This window comes from Eriocheir sinensis, chromosome 33, assembly GCF_024679095.1.
Source record: "Eriocheir sinensis breed Jianghai 21 chromosome 33, ASM2467909v1, whole genome shotgun sequence".
In the NCBI taxonomy this organism is placed as follows: Eukaryota; Metazoa; Arthropoda; class Malacostraca; order Decapoda; family Varunidae; genus Eriocheir; species Eriocheir sinensis.
The window spans coordinates 2,864,071-2,888,935 of NC_066541.1; the positions used below are offsets into that span (position 1 = coordinate 2,864,071).

A 24,865-nucleotide genomic window follows, 5' to 3' on the forward strand; every position below is an offset into this window, starting at 1 on the left:
GCTTACAATGCCAACTCCTTCAGTCAACCTTAACTGAAACCCCTCCAAACATAAGTATACCTTAAATTTTGTACCTTTGGGCCCATAGGGAGGGTTATTTAAGATGGTGCTTGGGAGGAAGCTCTATGCACATTGCAGGTGAGTCGGTGTATGTAAGATTTTGGCCTTACCAGTGTGTTGCTAAAGTATCAATTCACAACAGTAGTCAAAAGGTTATATTTTGTCATGCATAAATTTTTTTTTTACAATTTAAAAAAAAATAAATAAAAAATTCATAGATTATTCCCAACTCACCCTATATAGGCTGCCGCAGTAGCTGCTAGTGCAGTGACCTTTTAGCTCATTAGTGGCTCAGCTGGTAAGCTACCCTGACTTATACTCAGAAGGCACAGGTTCAGTTCCAGGCACTCAGTGGTGTTACATTATGTATGGGCTAGATTCATGCACCCTTCAGGATTCACATATTTTAAGAAAGGCCTACCACATGGCTTGTTGAGTCGCTACATATATACTCAGGGTGTATGCATAGCTATATTCATATGGCTCTTAGCACACCTATAATTGCTAGTCTTTCTGATTTGGTGGGATAATGAAAAGGAAGCAAAAATCTTATGTACATTTTGAAAATTATACACACATTATTACACTATTTTTACCCATAATCCAGTAACAATTTGTTGAGTTTAGAGTGTCTTCAAGAAGTCATTGAAGGCTTGCACAGAAGCTTTGGCAATGTTAGTGCAAAATTCAGCATCAGTGCCTGACACCAGAGCTTTTGGGGACACATAGTTAGGCTTGGTAGAGTCATACTGGTCCCTGCTAAGGAGCTTCAGAAAGCAGTGCCGCTGCTTGAGCTTGAAGTCCCTTGTCAAGAGCACCTCAGGGAACTGAACCACCATGGCATGTGACAACCCCATGTGGTTGTGGGCAAAGTCAAACCTTTTTAACAGTGCTACACCATCTGAAAGGAAGATGACCACAATTTATACACACGCACACCCACACACACTCCACCACTGTCAAGCAGACAACACACACTGCCCCCACGCTCCCGACTGTCCAGGCCAGCCCAGACCAGGATCAAGGATTGTTTCGCATATTTTGGTTTGGTTTTAACAGGGACCTGAGCCATAGTGATGGTGTACTGTCTCCAATAAAGGGTGAATTGATTATAGAAACATGGGTGGGAGACCAGGAGGAGTAATGGGAAACATTGGACAGTAGAAAAAAGAAGTACAAGGTATTTAAGTTTTCTAGCATGGCTCATGGTGGGGGAAATGTGTCCCCCAAAATTCATTACAGATGAAGAGTACATAGGGTATGTCTTTGGAGGCTTTACCCCTGGAGAAAGAGAGGTCCCGCAGACGCTTATGAGACTGAGAAGGCTGGAGGAAGAGGCGAAACGATTCAGGTATGAAATGAAAGAAATGAGAGAACAGCTGTCAAGGTTTATAACCATGGTAGAGGAGCTTAGAAATTAAGTTATGGTTAAAAATCAGGAAAACAAAAAGTTAAGAGATGAGAATGAGGAACTGAAGAATTTGAGAAATGGTAAAGGGGATTTTGGAAGAGAGGATGTGAACAATATCTAACGAAGAGATGGTTAAAAGAATGAAGGGAAAAAAATGAAGATGTAGACATAGAGAAAAAAGTTGTCTACAGTGGGTGCAGAACTTGATAAATGGAAGAAGGAAAATGATAGATAAAAATAATTTTGGAGAAATTTTGAAAGAACAAGAACGTGAACGAAAGGAACAGGAGCGTGTTTGCTAGGAAGAGAGAAAAGTTATACAAGTATTGAGAAACAAGGAAAATTTAGTTAAAGAAATACAGGCAACTCTCGATTTACGCGAGTATTGCATCCTTGAAGAGGTCGCGTAAATCAAAAACAATGTAAATCAAACAAGAGGTAGGTTTCTGTCGAAAAATAAATACTGTATTTTTCGGCGTATAGCGCGCACCTTTTTCACATAAAAAATGCCTGAAGGTTTAGCCCTGCGCATTATACGCCGAATGTACAAACTTTTAATGATTTTTTTTTCTTCTTTGGGGTGTTTTTAAGGGTCTGTTTTTCGTCTTATCCAATAACAACGGCAAACTTACCTTTATTATTGTTTATAATCCTTCATAGTCCATGGCTGTCTTATAATATGTTACCATAGAATACAGGGCGATCTAATAACTACTATACAAAAATGAAATTGGTGGAGGATCGCCCATGCCCTGCTGTTATCCCGTTTTTCCGTCGGGCGCCATTTGTATGATCTTGAGCTTGATGTCACAGGTGGCTTAAGATTGTATGACTAAGGAGCAGTACAAGCTACATAAAAAATCAATTGGAAAAAAATATATATGTGTTCATTATTAATTATTAATATTAGTGAGAATAATGGGGTAAATATGATATCAGAAACTGTACATCATGAGTCTTGTACGAGGAGTTATTTCGCGCAATACCATTCCAGCCGCCATTTGCATTGTTTACAAACCACACAACCACACCTGTACAACAAACCGCTGCATGCCGCATGTCACCAGAACCGTGCGAATTGTGTCTTGCCTAGTTGTCTGTCATAACCTACGAGTGATGGTGGGAATAATATGCTTATTCACTTCATTCAGTGGAGAGAGAGAGAGAGAGAGAGAGAGAGAGAGAGAGAGAGAGAGAGAGAATATCCATATCACCGAGATATCCACTCAGGCATTCAGTCTCAGCCTCACTCGTGTGAGGAGGAAATGAGGGACACCATGAGCGGCTGGCTAGTATTGGTACCGATACCGAGCAGTCTGGTACCGGTACTGTACCATATAGCTGGTAGCGTTAGTACTGGTACTGGTACCGGTACCTGCCCACCCCTATTGTTGAGTAGCGTGGCAGCGTGGGTACTGTATTGCTGTTCAAGTGGCGCGCGGGAAGAACTGAGCTCAGCTGTGTGGCCGCGACGCCGTGAGTCCAGTTGCGTGAGACATCTGGTGGCCACTCCATAAAATATCGCGTATAAGTGAAAAAACGTGTAAATTAAACATTTATTTGGATTTTGGACCCGGTGTTATTTAAAAAACGCGTAAACCAAACTCGCGTAAATTGAGAGTTGCCTAACTGAAAATAGAAAGTGGTTATTGTGGGCCTTAACCCTTTCATTGCTAAACGCTCGCAGTGAGCACTAGCATAACTTGCTGGTGGTGCTAAACGCTCGCTGCGAGCTCCAGTCGCACTCAAATTTCCCACGTATGAGTGTTCCAACACTATTTCTCACACCACTTCAGTGGGTTTTCCAGTTAATTTGGTGGAAAATCATATCAGCCTAGCGCGAAAAATCTATGGATGAGCAACTGGTGGATGTTGTTGTCCAATATAGCAGCATTTTTGCATAGCTTCACCTATCACATGACTGATATTTTGACCAAATAGATGAGAAACATAACGCTGCTCCCCCTGCCACTCTCCACGGCCAAACGCCTCATCTCCTGCACCTGCCACTCTTTGTGGGACAACACCCTCTGCATCACCTCTAAGGGCCAGTACCGTACCAACTCCTCCCCACAGCCGTGGATGAGGAAAACGTCCCGCGTCCTAGACGTGGCCCTGACGTGCCTCCGCCTGGGCCACACGCGCCTCAATGCTCACCTCCACTACCTGCGCCTGATCCCCAACCCTCACTGCCCCTGGTGCAGAACCGTCGAGGAGACCATTGAGCACCTCCTGCTGCACTGCCCCGCTTCCACTCCCAGCGAGTGCTGCTCCGACACCAACTCCGTGCCCTGGACATGCCCACCTTTGACCTGCCCACGCTGCTGGCGGCAGCAGGCAACCACCCCTCACGACAGGACTCTGTCATCCACCTCACCTGCGCCTTCCTCAGGAAGACAGGGCAGCTGACACACCTGTGAAGCCCTCACAAGACGACACCAGGGCTCATGTGAGCGACTAGATTGCCACGGCCCTAAACAACAACAACAACAACAGTGCCGTCGAGTCTGTAAAACAGACCAATTCTGGTAAGTCCCAGCAAATATTAAGTGTTTTAAATGTATTTATTTGAGTGATCTGGCCACAGGACACAGCATAAACCAATAAAAATGTTAAAAAAATATGAGGATCTTGGGGCCTGGAACGGATTTTTTTTTTTTCTACATTAATTTCAATGCGATAAATTGCTTCCTAATTCGAACATTCCCAATTCAATCAGCCCAAATGAACCAATTAAGTTTGAATCACAAGGCACCACTGTAGTTCATAACGCTTTTACACTGCCAATCTTTCATCTACATGATGAAAGAAACTAGAAGTTCTTCAGTTGCAGCACAGCAGAGATATGATGTTAGGAATTACAAATCATGGCGGGAAATCGGATGACGGGAATTCCCACACCAAGCCTTTCTCCGTCCAAGTGGGAATTCCCACCAGACATCTGTTAGGGGTTAAATAGTAAACAAAGCAGCTCTGCCAGTCCACTTTACGAGTCTCTTGGTAGGCCAACTTCCACTGCTCCTCTTCAGCCACTACCATCATCTGTTTGTTTACATACAGCTGCACAGTAGCTCGTACCCACAACTGTTTTCCATCCATATGGATGGAACCAACTGTTGGGCGTACAGGCAACTGCAGTTGCCCATAGTCTAAATGGTTGGAGAAAAACAGCCAGTGTGACACCACCTACTGTGCCGTCAACTCTCCTCCATACAAGTAGGATAAAACTGAATTAAGTTTTCATCTATATTTTATCTGTTTAGTATTGTATCTATCTTTTTTTGTGTTAGATTTATTAATTTCTATTGGTTTTGTGTTATGATCTGTGCACAAAGTACTGTTGTAAAAGTTTAAATAAGCAATCATCTGGGCTTCAGGAACAGATTAATCCATGTTACATTGATTCCTATGGGGAAAATAGCTTCAGTTTGCGAACATTCCGGGTCACGAACGGCCTTCAGGAACAAATTAAGTTTGTGAACCGAGGTTCAGCTGTGTATGAATGAGTGAGGAAAATTTTAAGACTAAGTATATGAGAAAATATTTCATCAAGAACAGTACTCACCAGCCATCCAGATTTTGGGTTTAGCCAGTAGCAGACTTTTTGCCTCACTCTTCTCAAAACCCATCTCCTCTACCACAGAAAAAGTAATCCTCTGCAACATAAATTATGCTGTTAGTAAGCTAGAATGCTAAGTGTGATCTGTATGAACCAACTGAAAATATACAAGCAAGGAATGGGTGGCTATTTATAGATAAATTTGTCCTTGTTTTTGTATTCTATTATTATAAAGTATTATGGAGTAATTACTAAATGTAAAGATAAGACTATAAAGTATAAACAAAAATTTATCTTCACAAATTTCCATCTGCTGACAATATAACTCGTCAAAAATAACCTCAAATGAAATACACCCCACCTTGATGCTGTGAGTGCTGCATGTTATGAGCTGGGGTCTTTTGGTTGCTAAGTAGCGCACTTCATCCCCCGTGAGTTTAAAGCTTTCCTGGAAGAACCCCAAGCGGCTGTCTATTTTTTCAGTGCTGGAGAGAAAGAAAGAGAAGGAGTAGTGATTGATGGACACACTGAACTGTCATATTTGAATGGACAAATCAGGTCCATTCTGAAGACCATTATGTCTAAGCCAAGATTCACACCTTTAATCAGCCACACTTCATAGATATCCATCAGTGCCTATGGAGTTGGCTGTATATATATAAATTTCTTGAGGGAATTCAGCCAGTAATATTTAAGTACACAAATTCCATACACCATCTACAGTTAAGACCTTTCCAAATCCACAGACTTATCATCTTTAAGCTTAGAGTTGGCAAAGGCAATGCCCCTCACCTTAAGAGTAGCCAGGAAGGATTCTTTGAGATTAGTCGTGTAATCTGGTCCTTGCTGAACCTCATGTATTTCAGATAATTTATTCTGGCATCAAGGTCATCTAGTTTCTCCTTAAATATGTATGGGTTAAGTGTTAGCCATCGCCCAAGGTCATCTGCTGGCACACCACAGTCATGCAGAAACCTGAAAGAAGCAGGAAATTAATAGTATGGGCTAGCTGTTTGTTTCAGTAAGAAACTAGACCTCATTTAATTTAAAACTTTGCACACAACTCACACAATGTACTGCTTCATATTTTCCTCAAAGTTTAATGGCAGGATGAAGGCACTGACACCCTTCTGGCTGTCCCATCTGCTGAGGTTCACTCCAAGCTTTAGCAGCTGCTGCAGTGTTTCAGACCTGAAAAGAATAAGGAACATTTACAAGAATGAAATTACAAGTAAGCATCTTTTCTGTTCATCTGTTTTTCTATTTGTGCTGGAGGTATTGCCAGAAAATTGCTGAAATCAACCATCTGTTGGTCCCCCCCAATTTTTTACCTCCATTCTAGTTTCAGATTTTCCCCCTATGCTTAAATTTGTCTCCCCTGTTTGGAATGCAGGGTTTCTGGGTGATGCTAAGTTATTAGAGTATGACATGCCAATGGACAAAAGTCAATGGTCTCTCCCACCTGCCATATGAGAATATTTCCTATACTGAACCTATTCTCCATGAAGGGAATGTTGAGGAGTGACCTGATTCTCTATCATATAATTTGCCACAACCTACCACCTATCAAACCATCTGACCTTTTTTGAAATTGTCCCATAACATGATGTAATATTTACATTCTTTACTCTAAGACAGAGCCTTATAAACATATCTGCTCTTGTCATGTCATACAACCTTAGAATTATCTCGCTGCTAAGACTGAAACAACTTCTCTTTCCCAATTTAAATCTGAATCACCTTCTGCTCTCCACAATACTCTGTTTTTTCCACAGACTACAGTGCTCTCCATCACCGATACTCTTACACTGAAAAGATAAAAAAAAAATATTATACCTATGACTATTCTTCTTAACCCATCCACTTTGGCTAAATTAAAGGTATGAGGGGCTAAGGAAAGGATGAGTATGGAATGAATATGAGGGTAAGAAAAACAGCATGGAGTGTGCATTATCGTGTGCCTCTCATACCCATGCAGCCACAAGTTTTTTTATTCACTTAAAAAATCACTGTTACTGATTATTTTTGGTTATATAATAAACCCATTTGTGACAGCTGGTATTCAGTCCTGATGCCCAGGAGTGATGCACAATTGCCATACGTTACCATTGCCTTCAATTTATTCAAATACAGGGTCACGTGTGTTGGACAATACTTGCTGAACTGACTGTGACACTAAACACGTTTGGACAAAATTGGCAATACTGAAGTGCACAGGTTAACTACACCTATTTTGGCACACTCAACTGGTCATCTGGCATTTGTTTATATTATATACCCAATTAAAACTGAGGGCAGTGCCATCTGTACTGTACCATCTGGCTTACTTGGCCAGTGAACCATGCACTTCTTATGCAGTGACCCTACCATGTGACAATCTTTTTTTTTTTTTTTTTCTATGTTACTCTTAGTGAACAAATTTGTGTGGTGTCCTACTTTCATAGAGAAAGACACTAGAGAGCTCTCATAATAAGGAGGCTGAACTAAAGCAAACTAGCTTCACAGAAAGATATGAGTAAGGCAATAATTTCCTCAAGAGTGAGCCACCTAATTTTTGGGAAAATTATTATTTATTTACTCTTCATAGTTACCAGTTCCCTCCTCTTTCTATGAATTATGCAAGCCAATGAACAATTATGTTACAGAGAATAATTCTTTAGGTTTTTTTTTCATTAATCATCTAAGTTTTTATTTCACTACATTATTTTTTTATTATTTTTCAGTTCTTATAATAAAAGACAAACCTGCAAATGTTTAACTATAATGACTTGCTAGTTCATTAAATTAACCATTCCATGATCTCCCCTTGGCAGTTTTTAATTCCTAACTTTGCTATGATGGTGCTGAAGCACTTTACCCACTGACAAAGAAGCATTTAGTTCCTTACTTGTTGACATAAGCAGCTAGGTTGAAGGATGGTCGTAGCTCAGGGGCAAATACTTCAATCTCTGAGGCATCACTTGGTGGTATGAGGACAGACTTGTTTTCTTGACTCCTTATCAAGTTCATTTCATCAGTCCAGTCCCCTTCTTCATAGCTTACCACTGAAGCATCCTTGACCACTTCAACAGACACATGTTGATCATTCTCCTCCAGATTATCACTAGACACAAGGAAACTCAGACTTCTAAGCTGCATTAATGTATGTTTATTTCTTCCATACTGTTTGGTGTAACTGCTTGTTCTTAAACTGTAATCTATGACAGAGCCTTTACAGTACCATTCACCATTCTCGGGAGTTAAGTTCAGTAAGTGATTTTGCTTCCCAATGAACACCGATGTGGAGGCTTGTCGACACACTGCAGGGGAATATCTAATTGGGGATTTTACCAGTCCCAGAAGGCTGCTCAGTGTGTGGCTCATTGTACCTCTTGAAGCAATGTCTGAAGTTAAAAGTGAAATTAATTAAAAAAAAAAGAGAAATGTGAGACCTGCAAAATGCTATTATTACAAAGTACAGTACCCTCCCGAGTTTCGCACTCAATCCTAAATTCCTACCATCCCGACTTTTGCGCATTAATGCCCCGAGTTTCGCGTTGCTTTGACATGTACGAGTCACGTCTGCCTACCGTAGGCGTCATGCTCAATTCCATAAGGCAGTGTCACACTGGCCGTTTTCCTCCAACCGTTAGGGCTCCTGGTAACCACGGTTGCCCGTGCGCCCAACCGGGAGCGAATTGTCGGTTGTCCGTACGATGGAAAACAGCTGGGCATATGAGCATCCGCGCGGTTGTAGGTAAACAAAAAAACAACAGCAGTGGCTGAGGAGTGAGGAGCAGTGGAAAATGGTCAACCAAGAAATTCATAAAGCACTAGACTGGCAGAGCTACTTTGTTCACTATTTAATCGATACAGGGCGACTGCTTTGTTTACGTAGTGAATACGGGCAACCAACCTTGGTCATGTGTGACGCACACCCGGAAAAGTTGAAGTTGCCGGTCGCCCCTATCGCTAACATGGTTGGAGGAAAAAGGTGCGGTCACACAAGCTAGTTTCTCGGGAATTTCCCTCCAACAATTTTCTGCCTTGAATTTATCCTCGTTTGGTCACACAGAGGACTGTTGCATTCTTGATATATCAACTGAAAAGCAAAACAAACAATGGATCCAGACCTTGCAGTTTGCTTTGTGGTGTTTGCTGAAAAGAAAAAAAAATGAAAAGAAAGCATCTGTTGGTTCTTGAGTGGTTAGCTCGGAGACAAAGGGAGTGTGTTACAGCTTGCTACCTTTAATTAAATGCCATGAGAACTTAGCAGTGAGGACCCAAACATGATAATGCAGTGGCTATGCTTGGACAAGACTCAAGTCCAAGACCTGCTCAACCTGGTTACTCCAAGCTTATCTAGCTTCGTGGAACTCATTGTGGTATTGGAAAAAATGCGGATAGTTGCTAAACTGATCAGTTGATATGCTCTTCTTCTTCTTGTGACCACAACTTACCAACCTCACGAGAAAATAACTGACATGCTGGTGACTGAGTTTCTGACTAGAATTTCAATGAGTTTTCCGTGAAATGCAGCCGACTTTGAATCGGTGTACAAAATTCTCGAGAAACTAGCGGTTGGGTGACCGTGTTCACACTTGCTGTGGCGAGATTCACAGAGATACGTGCTAATGTCCCACAGTAAAAGCTATGAACTAATGACTTAACTAGCAATGTTGACTTCAGATTCACAAAGCTTTCGTTTCATCATAGTTAGAGGCTGCTGATTGGATGAGTGCCATCGATGACGTCATCTGACTCGGCCAATCACAAGTGTGAATTCAAAGCTGTCAGACAATCATAAGGCAGCCAGCCGCCTTCAGCTTTCTTTTCACATTTTCTTCCTTTATACACGGTACATATTTTGAGATAATAAGGGAGTAAAGTGGGAAAAAAGTCAGCTTCTTCACGGGCCGGAACAAATAAGCGCTTTTTCAGTGTTTTCAATACCCCGAGTTTCGCGATTTGCAAGTTTAGCGCTATACCTGCGGAATGAAACAAACGCAAAACTCGGGAGGGTACTGTAGGTAGCTACATGTATACATGATACATAGTCCATTTCATCCTATTAGTACTTCATACACATTGATTGATCATGAAGGACACAGGCATGCTTCTATTATCAATATTTTTTCATATTATTTTTATAGAAACATAAGTAAGAAACATTAGAACAATAACAACTAGCTAATATTGTAAATCTCTCTCTCATGGCCCTGAAGCATCATCTCACCTGATATTCCTTAAAAAAGACAGGTACAAAACATGCAATTGTACCCTTCCTGTGAGGTAATTATTATTAATTATTTGACTCTCCTTAACCCTTAAGGCGTGGGTGTCGACAATAGTTGACAGCTGGTGCCTGGGCTCAACCGCGGTGTCGATAATAGTCAACAAGGCAGTTTTTGACTTAGCGCGCCGTCAAATTTAATTTGTTTGTGCTGAAGTAGAGTAAGGCTGTCCTTTTCTTTCAAACAATACCCAACCATGCTCCCTTGACTAATTATTGGTCAGTGTATGCCTTGTGTTAGCTTTGAGAAGATGTCCGTTAGACATCCCACCTCTTCTCACCTTCCAGTGAATTTCATCCACTTGATGGGGGCCCTTTGACCTCAGCACCCATCAAGGGCATCAGGAAGGCTCGGAAGTTAATTTTTTTGGGGTGTGTTTCACATAAACTATATAAAAGTTATGCTTTTTATTACTAAATCATAAAAGGGAAGTCCACTAAGGGTGGAAAACTGTCTATAATAATGTGTTTTCAGTGATCCTACTTCATTATTCCGTACTCGCTCTAGCAATGGTTATTTAGTCTTAAAATTAACGTCAAAGGACAGTTAAGGGTATGTAGTACTTTACAATGATACTTCATTCAGTCACGTGAGGGAAGTAGAAACGAAGATATAATAGGTTGAAGTGAGGAATTTTTTTGGCCTGAATATGCCCGTGTGGGAGGACAAGCACGGCAAAACATGACCGCGCTTTAAGGGTTAAGTTCTACCATATCCATTTTTTTAATGTTCCACTGTCACTTACTTGTATTGATGTGAAAGAACTCTTAAAATTAATAAAAAATTGAGGTGAGTTGCTCTTAACACTTGCTATATGTATTTACAAATCATTGAGGCATAAGCAGAAGGGTTATATTTCAATTCAAGACTCAAGTTAAAACATTGGGGTTAACAACTTCCATTAACTTATGACACATGTGGTTATCATTAAGCCATTGGTGAAAACACTGGTACCTGGATAGTCATATTCTGTAACTAAACCTAACCATGTTTACCACCGCATTCCCCGAAGTCTCAATGGCCCCCTAGCCAATTTTGGTTGCGAGGGGTGAGTATGGGCAAACACTAGAATAATACTGAAAATCGTTGGTTGGGTGAAACTGTAAATTGTCCGATGGGGTCCTACAACTTAGCATCCCGTGGCTTTTCAAGCAACGGAATCACCCGATGACATAGACACCGATACTGCTGGTAGGCATTTCATTCCTTCTCTCTGCGGCCCATTGATAATGTGTCTTACCTCAGGAAGATATCATGCTCTCCTCCGTCACAGTTTCACTTATTATCGCGTGTCGCTAACTTCTGGGTGACTGGAGTTAATTGAGTTCTGCAAGTACAAACATGTTAGTAGTAGTAATAGTAGTCGGTCGGGAGTTTTGCCTTTGTAACGGCACTCCCTGATGTGTCTGTCTGGGTCTATTGTTTTCCTTTTTCTTTCATTCTTTTTCTCTTATAGTCCAAAACTTGTGTACTGTTGTTTTCGTTTGTTCGGTGTGTTCATTTTCAAATAAAAAATTTCCAATGGTGTGGTCCTCTTCTTCCTCGTAAGGCTGTTGCAGCCTCACGCACTTTATTCTTTCCTCTGCATAGGCCGGGCATGAAAGAATCACAGTGTTGGCCACGTTGAAGTTTTTGTGTAAATGACGAATATAATGCAGTCAACATAAATGTTACAGTTTACAAGAAAAGCAAAAACAATGTACGTCACTACGTGTGTTATAACTTAATTAGGGTGAGAAGTACCACAGTGAGATGGGCAACTCTGAACATATACCACACAAAAACTATATCACAACAATATGGAACAGAAGAAAAGAAAAAAACTGAGCAAAACTAAAAAACACAACAACGCCCATCAACAATCAAGAATCAAGATATAATAAGTCGTAAGTGGGAGCCGTTACAAAGGCAATCCCCGGGGCGGGAAATGGGAACAACAATGTCAACACCGAGTGGTTGACGTGCGCCGCCTCCGCCATGCCTCCGGTGCCTGTGAAACACGTCATTTCCTTCACATCGCAGGTATGTTGGTGCTGCCAGCCTCACGGAGAACCATCAACTAACAGCATAATGGGTAATTGTGGTGAGTCACTCCACGCCTCCAAAATAGGGGAGAGCGGTGATGATTCGGACAGTGGGATGGTCCGGCCATAGCACTTTTTGTAAAGTGTATGGGAGTGAGTGTCGCGAGATTTTGTGTGCAAAACTTTGTTGCCTTGGCCCACAAAGGGACAACCACGCGCTCAGAGCTGTTCTTTTCGATGCAAGTCCGTAGTAAATGCTACATCCACAACATAATTCAAAAACAAATATGACAAACACAAAGCACAGATGAATATGGAGGCGGGCAACAGGATCTAGGTAGATCATATATAAATCCCGTGGATTTTATTGGTAAGTCTTATGTTTTTTGCGTCTCGTATGTAATATTTTCAGGGTGTATCGTAAGCTCGCACTTCAAAAACATGGCAATTAGCGAGAAGCAAATTATTTTGGTGACGCAGCAATGCACGGCGAAGGTATTGCCGTATAACACAATCGCCCAGCTCTCGTGCTGGAAAAGGAGTGTGACCACACATTTGCTGTTTATAGAGTCGGGATGATTCAGACAGTTGATTTTTTCATGATTTTTATTAAATTTATATCAATTTATACAGGTAAAGATTCGTATTAGGTCTGTGCCAGTATCTCATAATCTACTTTATGAAACATCAGTATCTCTTCATAAATCTTTTCTACAAACCTTCAACAGTCATGGAAACGCTTTGAAAATCCAATTCAAGGACTTTTTTTTTATTCTTGAAAATATGGGATATTGTTTACGAAAGCGCATCGCCTCCTCTGCTGGCCGCGGCGACACTGCAGCCGCCGCAGCCGCAAAATAGCTCGCAGAGGGCTTAGGGTCGGGGAGCATATTTAAACTACTCTAACCGAACTTTACGACCTACTAATGGGGGGGCTGCACCCCCCTCGACCCCCCTTTCTAACCAGGGGGGACTATGCCCCCCCCCTGGACCCCCCTTCATGTATATGTGACTTATTTCAGGGAGGAGGTATTTCTCGCAACACCCGCTGCAGTGTCGCCGCGGCCAGCAGAGGAGGCGACGTGCTTTCGTAAACGTTATCCCATATTTTCAAGAGTAAAAAAAAAGTCCTTGAATTGGATTTTCAAAGCGTTTCCAAGACTGTTGAAGGTTTGTAGAAAAGATATATGAAGAGATACTGATGTTTCATAAGGTAGGTAATGAGATACTGGCACAGACCTAAAACGAATCTTAACCATTTACACATTACAGGTGTTGCAACGGTTATAAAAAGGATAATTTGGTTGATTTATATTCAGATATTATTCTTGTGAGAAGAGAAGGAAGCCATAATACCAAAATGTTTGAGATATTTCTTGTAGTCCTCCTTTTATTTTTTCCCCTATATATATTGAGAGGATACTTTTGTCCTTATACAAATATTTTGTAGTAGATATAATCTTGTTTATTAGCCAATCAAAGTTCAGTTATATTAATATTATGGCGAGTATTATAAGTGTCTGTACCATCCCACCTCCCCGGTCGAACCATCACCACGGGTGGGGATGGTTGAAGATGATGCAGTGATTTGTAGGTATGAAAACTATGATATTCTTGATTGTTTACAGCTGGAAGAATGTCACATAGTAACTTTTTTTGTTGAATATGCATGTACAGGACCCCAAGCACCCTGTGAAGGATCTGGTGGATGGGCGAGGGCCTTGGCTTTGTCAACAGGGGGACAAGTCCAGGCGACTTCAACTTGACCTTCAACTTGAACAGGCAACAAAAATAACCTACATAGACATTGGTAAAGGATTTCTATCATGATGATTGCTTCATGTGGGGCTATTACTATTATTGATGGGCTACAGTTCAATAATAAATGAATTATTAATTTTGTAATCATTACTTTTCTGAATTTTCACTTGCCAACATTTCTTCATTTGGAGCACATTATCTAATGACAGTCTTCTCACATGTAATAACAGAGTACAAAGTTGATAAGAACTATATACATTTTATATTATCATGATCATGGTGTGCGCCTTGTCGTGGTTACCCTTGTTTCTGGGGATCCTGGTCTGCACGGTATGTAGATAGATAGATGATGATAATTCCATCCTAGATAATTATTCTCAAAGTTTACACTAAAGCAGTACATTAGTGTTCCTTTCTTATTATAGTACTACTACCATAAAATGAAGTATCATGTACACTTCTTTTGTTTGTGTGGGCACCATGCAATTCTAGTATTTTATGAATATATAGCGAAAGTGTTTACCTGAATTTCATTTAGAAATTGATATACAACAAACATTATCAGAAAAATAAATAGTTCCTTCTGGTGATGGTCAGGGAATGGCGGCAGTGTGATGATTGGTGTGGAGGTGGGGCGGTCAGCCTGGCCCAGTGACCGGCCCCTTGTGACACTCATTCCCACCACGACCTTCATGACACTGGCTGAGCTGAACTGTGGCCAGAACAGGAACTCAGTTCACATGTTCAAGCATGGTCAGTTTTAGCTTTAATTTACTGAACTTGTATAAAAGAACTTTTTCCTGGCACTGTAATTCTGTGAATTTCTTGTTACATCTGCTTTGATTTTACATCAATGTGAATGTAGGCACATATAATAGCAGTTTTTGCTCCTGCACTTTGCACAAATCTGTGTTTCAGAGGATATGAAAGAGGCAACCAGAAATGAGGAGTGGGACAGGGTGAGGATTCTGTGCTCACAGCCCTTTCCCAGCACCAAGCAGTATGGACTCTCCTTGTTCAAAATGTACACTGATGTCAAGGTAATCTTTTCAAGTATATGTTTCATATATATTGAAGGAATAACCAGAGTTGAAGTGACTCCATCTTCTCTCATCCATACACTTCCTCTGTGGATACTCATAGCCTCCTATTCTCCTACTTTCCCTCTTGCTTTTCTCTATTGTTACTTCATCTGATACCTTCATTCATCTTTATAAGACCTGTTATTTAGCAAGCCAAACCTTTTCACATTCTCATGGATCCACTCACTTTTCTGATAATTGTTGATGATGATGATATCAACAAGACAATTCTTTGTTTATCAGAGTTACACATCACACTATATGCATTGTACAACACTGAATAGAATGTTTGCTTTTTAGGTTTTTAACTGTTTACACATTTTTTGCCACAGGCAAGAATGGAACCCCAACTGATCACTCCACAGAAAGATCATAGCCTGAGGATTGCACCAGACAAGAGGAATGAGTTCATAACTAAAATGAATCTTTCCAACTCAAAAAAGACACAACTGTCAGAAAGGTATATGAAGTTATTACTGGATTCTGATCATTGACTTAAAATAAATAGGACATGTTAATTTACGTCTGTCTCATATCTTGATCATTCTAATACAGAATAAAATCACTTGAGGTGAGTCGGCTTCATGATGGAGGCAAAGAGCCTGTCAAGGTCCACCACCCCAGCAGTCCATTATCACGTGCTGCCCAGCTTGTGACCCTTGCCGCCAAGATACCAAGTCAGTCCCTCCCAAACACTCTTCTCTGCCAATTTAGACCTATTGGTTTAATAGGAGTCAGCTTTTTCAATTTGTAGGACTAGAATTTTTTGCTATAAATATACTTCTTTATTTTGTATTCTCGAAAAAGAATGTCATTGCGTAAGTTGATGTGATATTCACAAATTCTTTCTGTTTTACTGTTTTCTCTTTCCATGTTTATGCTGTTGACAAAATCTTGGTATTGGTTGCTAATGGACCCACTTGGTCACCTTTCAGCCCAGCAAGAAACTGTAGCCAGCAAGTCTGAGCTGGAGCGTGAAGGTCTGAGGTTTCTTATGTCCTTGAACTTGTCTGTTTCTGAAATGGACAGTCTACCTATCAAAGGTATGTTGGACATTCTCTGCCATCAGTTATATAGTCTTCCTTTTAACATTTTTAACGTTGTGTGTTATCAGTAAACGAGTTCACAAATGAGGCTTGAGCATCTACCGTATTTGCTGACACTGAAGACGCACATTTTTCTCAAAATAAAACCATAAAAAATTGGGGGTTCATCTTCAATGCCGAATGTTAAATTACCAGAATGCCTAATCTAGGCCTATAGGCAGTGCTCTGTGAGGATGACCACTTATTGCGGCCAGTGTTATTGTTATTTTTACTTTTCCACACAGCCTATACCCGACTACTTCCTCAGTTGCCCTGACCACTGAAATCTTAAACACCCCACTCACTCCTGCACTGTGCTCTATCCCTGCTCATGCTCTTCCAAGTATTTCCTCCACTTTCCTCCTAAACATCTCTGTGGCTACTGTCATGCAATTTCTCACTTTCTAGTTCCTTTCTACCTCGTTCCCTCTTCCCACTCCCTCTGAATTCCCATTTCTCTTGACCAACATCATATTGTATAATATATATACAGTACCCTCCCGAGTTTCATGATCCTCGAGTTTCGCACTCAATCCTAAATTCTTATCATCCCAACTTTCGCGCATTATAACCCCGAGTTTCGCGCTGCTTTGACATGTACGGGTCACGTCTACCTACCGTCGGCGTCACACACGATTCCTTAAGGCCTGTGTCACACTGGGCGGTTTTGCTGCGCGGTTTCGCCGGTTTTGCGATAACACACAAACCAATTGGAGGTGTCACTGGGCGGTTTTGCCACGTGATGCTGCGTGGCAGCCACCCAACATTGCAGCATGCCGCGGCAGAACCGTCCTGCCGCGCTGCCGCTTCCCACCGAGATTGAGGACACAATACACACACAGTTCAATGCACGTGGTCACACTGGGTGGTTCCGCCGCACGGTCGACCACCATGTTTGAAGTTGATTTGTTTATTCAATTAGTGTAATTGTCAATCTTTCCTTGGCAGATAGTGCCCTCCTGAACTGTGTGTTTTGTTTGGAGATGTGAGGCCTTAGAACTAGCAGCAATTTATCAAATGAAGCCTTGGTCATTCGGTAATTAAGGACATAAGAACGTAGGAGTCTGCAAGAGGCTGGTAGGCCTATACAAGGCAGCTCCTTTGAACCTAAGCTCCCGTGAATCTAACCCCACCTAATATCACTGTCCATGAATTTACCTAATCTATTTTTTTAATGCAACAATTGTATTGGTACTCACCACATGACTGCTCAGCCTGTTCCACTCATCTACCACTCTGTTAGTAAAACAATTTTTGCCTATGTCCTTGTTGAATCTGGATCTATCCAGTTTAAACTCATTACTATGTGTCCTACCCAGTTCTCTTACCAACAGAACCTTATTAATATCCCCCTTATTAACCTGTACAGTACTGGCCAATTTAAATATTTTTGGCTTGCCCAGTACCAGTTGGCTTAAAAATGTTCCATGTGATGGGAAAAGGGGAAAAATAAGAAAAAAACATATGTCAAAGACCTACTTTTCGCAGAACTCTATGAAGTGTTACCACGGTGTGGCTGGAAGCGGCCCCTGTACGTGATCAATGGTTTATGGAGGATTTGACAAGTTAGGCGCCGCGTGCAATATTGGGGTAAGCGCCAACCACGTGGGTTTGGAGTTACGATCATATACAGTAATCCCTTGCCATATCGCGGTTCACTTATCACGGTCTCGCTGTATCGCAGATTTTTAAATTGTAAATATTTAGTTTCGTATCGCGGATTTTTCGCTATACCTATCGCGGGATTTTGCAGTATAGAGGTATTTTAATATATTTATTATTTTACCTACTTTGCAGTAAAAGAAGCATTTTTTAGCCCAAAAAATTGTAAACAATATAAAAAGATTAAGAAAGTATTAATAAGAACATATTAAAAGAATATTAAATTAAAATAAAATATGTAGCGTACAGCAGATGAGTAGACAAAGACTCGCACGTATGGAAAACGCAGCCATGGCTGCTTCCGCTTGAGCTAGTTTGCCCACGTGTGATCGTGCCTTGTTTTTCCATGCACCCACTGCGTCAACAGGTTATCTGTTGCCAGCTTCAATAGTTTACTTCCCCAGGTATTTACTCCACCCTCTGTTGCATAGTCTTCCCAATTCACCTCTCTGCAATTGAAATCTGTTAATATTACCTTTCTACTATTTTTTGTTTCGTCTGTCAGTGCCCGTACTGTTTCTTCCAGCATAGCGTTGTATCTTACTTCATTCCAACTTTTGGTTTTAGGGGGGACATAGGCTGTTATTGTGTTAGTCTTCTCTCCACTGTTTGTCAGTATCTGCACAGCCATCACTTCTGCAGTGTCCTTTCCATATCTCACTTCCGTCACTTTCAGGTTTTGTTTTGTCATTATCATCACTCCTTCCTTTCCTTCTCACCAGATGTGTATGTGTGTGTGTGTGTGTGTGTGTGTGTGTGTGTGTTCATATAATCTAATGGGGAAGGAGAAAGGGAGGAAGAGAGTGATAGAGTGAGAGATAAGGCTAAAGATAAGAGGGTGTTAGAAAGGAGGAAATAAGGGAAATGCGTGGAGGAAATGGGATGGGAAAAGAAGAGGGAGAGGAAGGGAGGGTCAGGTAAAGGTGAGGAAAGAGGGAGAGAGAAAAGGTGCGAGTGTGAGGGAAAGAGATTAAAAGAGAAAAGCTGGGAGGTAGGGGAAAGGAAAAGAAGAAAGAAATGAGAAGGAAGGAAAAAAATACAGGAACAGAGAGGGAGAAAAAAGAAAGGAAGTATGTAGGAGAGAACCAGGAAAAGCCTAGTGCCGTTTAACCGTAAATATTTCTGAGCATGTTAAGCACTGAATATTTTTTTCCAAAATACGCTGGAGCGCGTTATACGCCGCAAAATACAGTATATACGGTGTTTTCAATACCTCGAGTTTTACGATCCACGAGTTAAACGCTATACCCACGGAACGAAGCAAGCGCGAAACTCAGGAGGGTACTGTATACAGTACCCTCCTGAGTTTTCTCAAAATACGTACCTAGGAAAAAGGAAGAAAATGGGAAGTGAGAACGGGTCGTTTTGAAGCTGCAGTAGAAGGCGGCTGCTTACGATTGGCTGATAGTTCTGAAAATACGCTTGTGATTCGATTCAATTCCTTATAGTAACATCAAAAGCTTTTGGCAAAGTCTGGCATGAATCTTTGCATTCTAAACTACTTTCCTATGGATTCTTTCCCTCCCAGTACATTTAACTCTAATTTCCTTTCAGCTGATATGTCTCTGTTGTTATCAGCAGTCACTGTTTTACCCCTAAACCTATCAACAGTGGTGTTCTGCAGGGCTCTGTGCTATCCCCCACTCTCTTCCTATTATAAATTAATTAACTTTCCAAAACAAACTATTCCATTCACTCACGCTGATGACTCCACTCTGCAATGCTCAACATCTTTTAACAAAAGACCTCCCCAACAGAAATTACAGGACTCAAGGCTCGATGCCACAAAATGCTTAAACTTTGACCTAGATATAATTTTTGAATGGGGCAGAAGGAATATAGTGTCCTTCAGTGCCTCAAAAACTCAATTTCTCCACCTGTCAACACAATTTTTCAAACATCTATCTCCTGTTCATTGATATCACTCCGTTATTCCCTTCTTCCACCATAAACATTCTTGGCCTATCTTTAACTTAGAATCAAAACTGAAAACTTTGTATCTCATCTCTAGCAAAATCAGTTTCCTTGAGGTTAGGCATTCTGTAACATCTCTGCCATTTTTTTCCCCCTCCCAGATGCTATTCATTTATAAGGGCCTTATCCACCCCTCAATGGAGCATTCATTTCATGTATGGGGCACTCCCTACACATACATTTTGAACAAAGTAGAGTCAAAGGCTCTTCATCTCATCACCTCCCCTCCTCTTACTGACAGTCTTCTACCTCTTAAATTCCAATTCAAAGTTGCCTATATTTTCTACCAATATATTCATGCTGACTGCTCTTTTAAACTTGCTAACTGCATGCCTCTACCCCTCTCATGGCCACACTGCATATCTGATAATCCAGCAAGAGACTGGTCCCCTGCAAACTAGATTGACAGACTTGTATTGTACGTTACATTGAACCTGTGACAGAAAAGGTTTTAAGAGAGGACTAAGTACCACACTCTTGTAGCTTACTGTCAAAATACAGGATACAGAGCATGAGAGTCAGATCAGCATTGTTATAAATAAGATTTACTGACATTTACAGTTTCTGATGGACTGAAGGAAAGGAATAATATTGCTAGTAAAATGACAGCACTTTGAGACTTTCATTGACATTCCTCTCCTTTTGCAGATTTACGTCTGAAGTTTGAGGACAAGAGACAAAAACAGTTGAACTTTGCTGAAAGGAAGATATTCAGAAACATAGCAATTGATTACGCCAAAAGACGAATGGAAGTGTTAGAGAAGGACATAGCAACTCAGCTGGCAGCAAAAGGAGTCAGGACATCAGAAGTACCTGTAAAAGCACTGCAGCAGAAGAGGAAATATGATCACACCAGCATGGAAAATGAAATCAACAAGGAAGTAATTAGTGTTAGTTCATCAAGTTCAAAGAGTAAACTTACAACACAGGAAAGTGGGTTCCTTAGGAGAACAGACAAAACGCATCAAGAAAATGTCACTCCAGCTAGAAAATTTACTTTTGGTCATTCTAGAAAGGCAGAAAAGCCTTTAGATATTGTTAACCAGCAAACAGATGAATCACACGCCCCATCTAAGCTCCCGAAGAATTCTGTTATTTCAAATAAACAAAAAGAAAAAATCTCTTACTCGAGAAATGCGTTATCTTTATTAGACTCGCATGTCACACCCAAGGTGCCAAGAAAGAGAAAATCCAAGAAAACTGATAATAAAGAGCTCAAGCAAGAGTCAATTGTAGGACAGTGGATCACACCCACAAATAAAAAGAAACTGGAGGAGAAAAAGTTTCAGTACTCAGTGAGAGGGCATCATTATTCTGACAGTGATAACAGTGATAATGAGTGCAGTATTGAGAACTCATTTTCCACTCCCAGAAAAAAATCTTCCAGCTCCTCCCTCCACAAGTCATCCTCAGTCATCTCAAGAACAACTGGTAGTATACCCAAGGGGAATCATCTTGGTGCAGCTCCTACCAACAAGTATAACTCAGCTGGGAGACAGGGAGAGCAGTCTGTGTTAGGAGACAATCAACAATGGGTGGAGTGTCCATTGTGCTCAAGTGAGTGGTTTAAACTGTTTGCTCAACATAGCATAGTTACTCCTTTGTGGTCTTTCATTTTTCACCTTGCTCTGGGAGGAAGGATCCTGAATAGTTGAAAGCCATTGACAATTGTGCAAGTAAAAAGAGCTGCTGTAGACATTTTAAATTTTTTTATTATGTAATGAAGTGTGCACCTAGAACCATATTTATTAGATTGAAATGTAAGCTGCATGTGTGTTTTACGCCCAATTTTTTAAGTGAAAGAGAGGTTCTATACCAAGTTTAACTCTAGTTGACCAGTGCCCTCCCCCATGACACTCGTCTTGGGTGTCTGTTGACATGTATCATTTGATCATCAGCATCTGCTGATGCTTGTATTTATGTGGTTATGACCGCTTTTATTACCCGCTTCATATTCTTGTTATCTGATTTTTTTTATAGAAAGAAGCATTCATTAGCAAATAAATAGCATTCTATATGTTAAACTTCCTTGAGTCGAAAAAGTAAATGGCGGACATTTCGTGACTACCAACAGAGCATCCTTTCTTTAACATGTAATTCAAGCCTTCAAATAACTTGTAGTTAATCTCTGAGGTGTGATGCTCAAGTGTGGCATACAGAGTGTGGCAAAAGTCTGGGGCAGGTACTGAATATTTCCAATTGCCAGACTGAGTATGATAAACATCTGGGAATGAGGTCCCCTCCCGGTATTCTGAAAATCTGCTAATCTGTAAGGTCGGTGACCATCTGCAGTCCAGATTAAAGGACTTTTACTGTATGAGGATGTTGTATGCATGTACAACATAGGTTCCTCACTCCTCAGCATAAATTCTGTTAAATTGTATGCTGCTTTGCACAGTGGCAGTATTGTAACCAATGAGGTTTATCCGAGGTGCGTTTTGCTGTCTATGCATAGAGCTCCCTTGTTTAGTATTGGGAAAGGAGCAATATGGCTACCCTCTGACTGGGAAGGTACACTTTGGGGTGCTTTCAGCGGGTGTCATGGTAGAACAGTGTTGCTACTCATGCCATGGCTACTTGGTGCGACGAGCGGAAAATTTAAAAATCCTAAAAAAAATTCTCCCATGACAATCTGTATAAAACCGAAACCGTACTATTGGAAACCGTACTATTTGAGGGACGACTGTATTTATATGGCTCTGCTCAACTCTGGCTCCCCAATGGTGTCTTGATCTTTAGTGCAAGATTTAATCACAATGCCTGGGAAACTGGAACAGCTATGCTCGGGTACGCACACGTTTTTGAACTTCGTATATTTTAGATTTTCGTCTATTTCAGATGAGGTCTCTCCCCAATTAGTCTGATTTATAGAAGGTTTACTGTATTGTCATGGATTAGCATTTCTTTAACTTTCAGATTCCTTCCCTGCCGAGGAAATAGAGACACACGCAGCATCTTGTAATGTGACAGCCTTATCCAGTTCTGATGGCAGCAGTCCCTTTAGGATTAGTCCAGAGGTGAGTGATTTTCCTGATGAAGGCTTACTCATGATCACAAAGTAATGATGTAACATTGGTGAAACTTAGAAACTATTGCATATGTTGCACCTTTTCCTCCATATTTGTTGATGGAAAATATTGCATCTTTGTTGTCATGTACTAAAATGTTCTTACTCCCTTTAATTCTGTGGAGAATGAAATGACTGTTTTGCCTTCCCAGCCAAGTTGCAGCAGAAAGGCAGAGTCATGTCCTGTGTGTGGCGTGCAGGTGGCTGCCTCAGCGCTGGAGTCACATGCCACACAGTGTGCCTCGACTATGTTTGACTGATGCCATCAGTCAGCTCTTTTTATTGTATGCAAAATATATAAACTTAGTAGGGTCACAGGAGAAAATTCAACAATTTTGTAATTTGTTTATTTACTTTGAATTTACTTTCCCAAAAAATGTTTCCACATGAATGTACAGTACAGGTGACTCTCGATTTACGCGAGTTTGGTTTACGCGTTTTTTAAATAACGCGGGGTCCAAAATCCAAATAAATGTTTAATATACACACGTTTTTTCCACTTATACGCGATATTTTATGGAGTGGCCACCAGATGTCTCACGCAACTGGACTCACACGGCACCGTGGCCACACAGCTGAGCTCAGTTCTTCCCGCGAGCCACTTGAACAACAATACAGTATCCACGCTGCCACGCTACTCAACAATAGGGGTGGGCAGGTACCGGTACTAACAGTACCAGCTATACGGTACAGTACCGGTACCAGACTGCTCAGTACCGGTACCAATACTAGCCAGTCGCTCATGGTGTCCCTCATTTCTTCCTCAGGTGAGTGAGGCTGAGACTGAGTGCCTGATTGGATATCTCGGTGATATGGATATTCTCTCTTTCTCTCTCTCTCTCTCTCTCTCTCCACTGAATGAAGTGAATATTTATTTTTCGACAGAAACCTACCTCTTGTTTGATTTACATTGTTCTTGATTTACACGACCTCTTCAAGGACGCAATACTCGCGTAAATCGAGTTACCTGTATTATAAATGAATGTTTTTATCCCATGCTGACTCTTGAAATCTGGTGGTTTATCATCCATGTGTTGTACAAACTGTGTGTCCTGCAGTAAAGAAGAGAAGCGTAGTAAATAGAAACCCCATCATCTGATTACTTTTACCCAGTAGAGGATTCAAGGGCAGCTGATCAGCTTTCATGCTGCTCTGTACTAATGAACACTGAAGCAGCTGAGCTGGTGACCGGGTGAATGTGTAGGAAGTTAATATGTGAAAGATGATGTGAAAATGAAAGTGACCTACAAAATTTGGTCAGTGTTTTTGATAGTGTCTGTAAAAGGAGAAAGCTCAAAGTAAATGTGAACAAAAGTAAAGTGATGGTTTGTGAGCGAAGTAGAAGTGAGGTTGTAGATTTTGTATGCCCATATTGAGTGGGAATTGAATGTGAAAAAGAATGCAAAATAATTTTGAATTGTGAAGAAATGGAGGAGGTCAATGAATTTAAGTACCTTGGATCAGTTATGTGTAAGCATGGTGGTACGGAGGGAGAGATAAGAGAAAGGGCATTGCAAGGAAGAAGGGTGGTAGGGTCTTTGGGACGAATCATGAATGGCAGAAGTGTGGACGGAGTTTTTTAATACTACCTTGAGAGAGAGCGGACGGGGTCGAAAAAGTGTTGACTCCACAGGGTGAGAAGCAGATCATCTTCAGCTTCCCCTTCGCATATTTCATAAATAAATAGTGTTCTTTTTGTTATTATAGAAAGAAATATATTTAAAAGTATCAGAATATTTTTATGACTGATATTATATTGCAAACTTTGCTAAAGTTAATATATTTTTGGTTTGTAAAGACTCTGGTGTTCCCATTTGATTGTAAACATACAGCAGCACAGACTGGGTGCTCCATCAGTACTAGCCCAATAATATTACTCAGTAGGATTTCATGCCTGAGAAAAGTAA

At 40.9% G+C, this 24,865-nt stretch overlaps 2 protein-coding genes across 5 annotated transcripts; one reads left to right on the forward strand and one right to left on the reverse strand.

Annotated features, from left to right (window-relative positions):
• Positions 1-602: 602 nt before the first annotated feature.
• Positions 603-11,750, reverse strand: LOC127006537 (transcription termination factor 3, mitochondrial-like). Its single transcript, XM_050876504.1, has 7 exons — positions 11,544-11,750; positions 7,918-8,413; positions 6,099-6,221; positions 5,823-6,005; positions 5,392-5,515; positions 5,037-5,127; positions 603-961 (listed from the first exon to the last, which is right to left on the reverse strand). The coding sequence occupies exons 2-7, from the start codon at positions 8,391-8,393 to the stop codon at positions 684-686; spliced, it is 1,275 nt and encodes a 424-aa protein (XP_050732461.1). The 5' UTR covers positions 8,394-8,413; positions 11,544-11,750; the 3' UTR covers positions 603-683.
• Positions 2,106-24,526, forward strand: LOC127006536 (uncharacterized). Of its 4 annotated transcripts, none has more exons than XM_050876502.1 (10): positions 2,106-4,687; positions 14,005-14,137; positions 14,686-14,841; positions 15,007-15,128; positions 15,503-15,630; positions 15,726-15,847; positions 16,106-16,213; positions 20,540-21,448; positions 22,808-22,908; positions 23,111-24,526. In XM_050876502.1, the coding sequence occupies exons 3-10, from the start codon at positions 14,703-14,705 to the stop codon at positions 23,216-23,218; spliced, it is 1,737 nt and encodes a 578-aa protein (XP_050732459.1). In that variant the 5' UTR covers positions 2,106-4,687; positions 14,005-14,137; positions 14,686-14,702; the 3' UTR covers positions 23,219-24,526. The 4 variants fall into 4 exon arrangements, with proteins under 4 accessions (XP_050732459.1, XP_050732458.1, XP_050732457.1 ...); XM_050876501.1 differs by lacking the exon at positions 2,106-4,687 and adding an exon at positions 6,124-6,261; XM_050876500.1 differs by lacking the exon at positions 2,106-4,687 and adding an exon at positions 11,801-12,325.
• Positions 24,527-24,865: the final 339 nt, after the last annotated feature.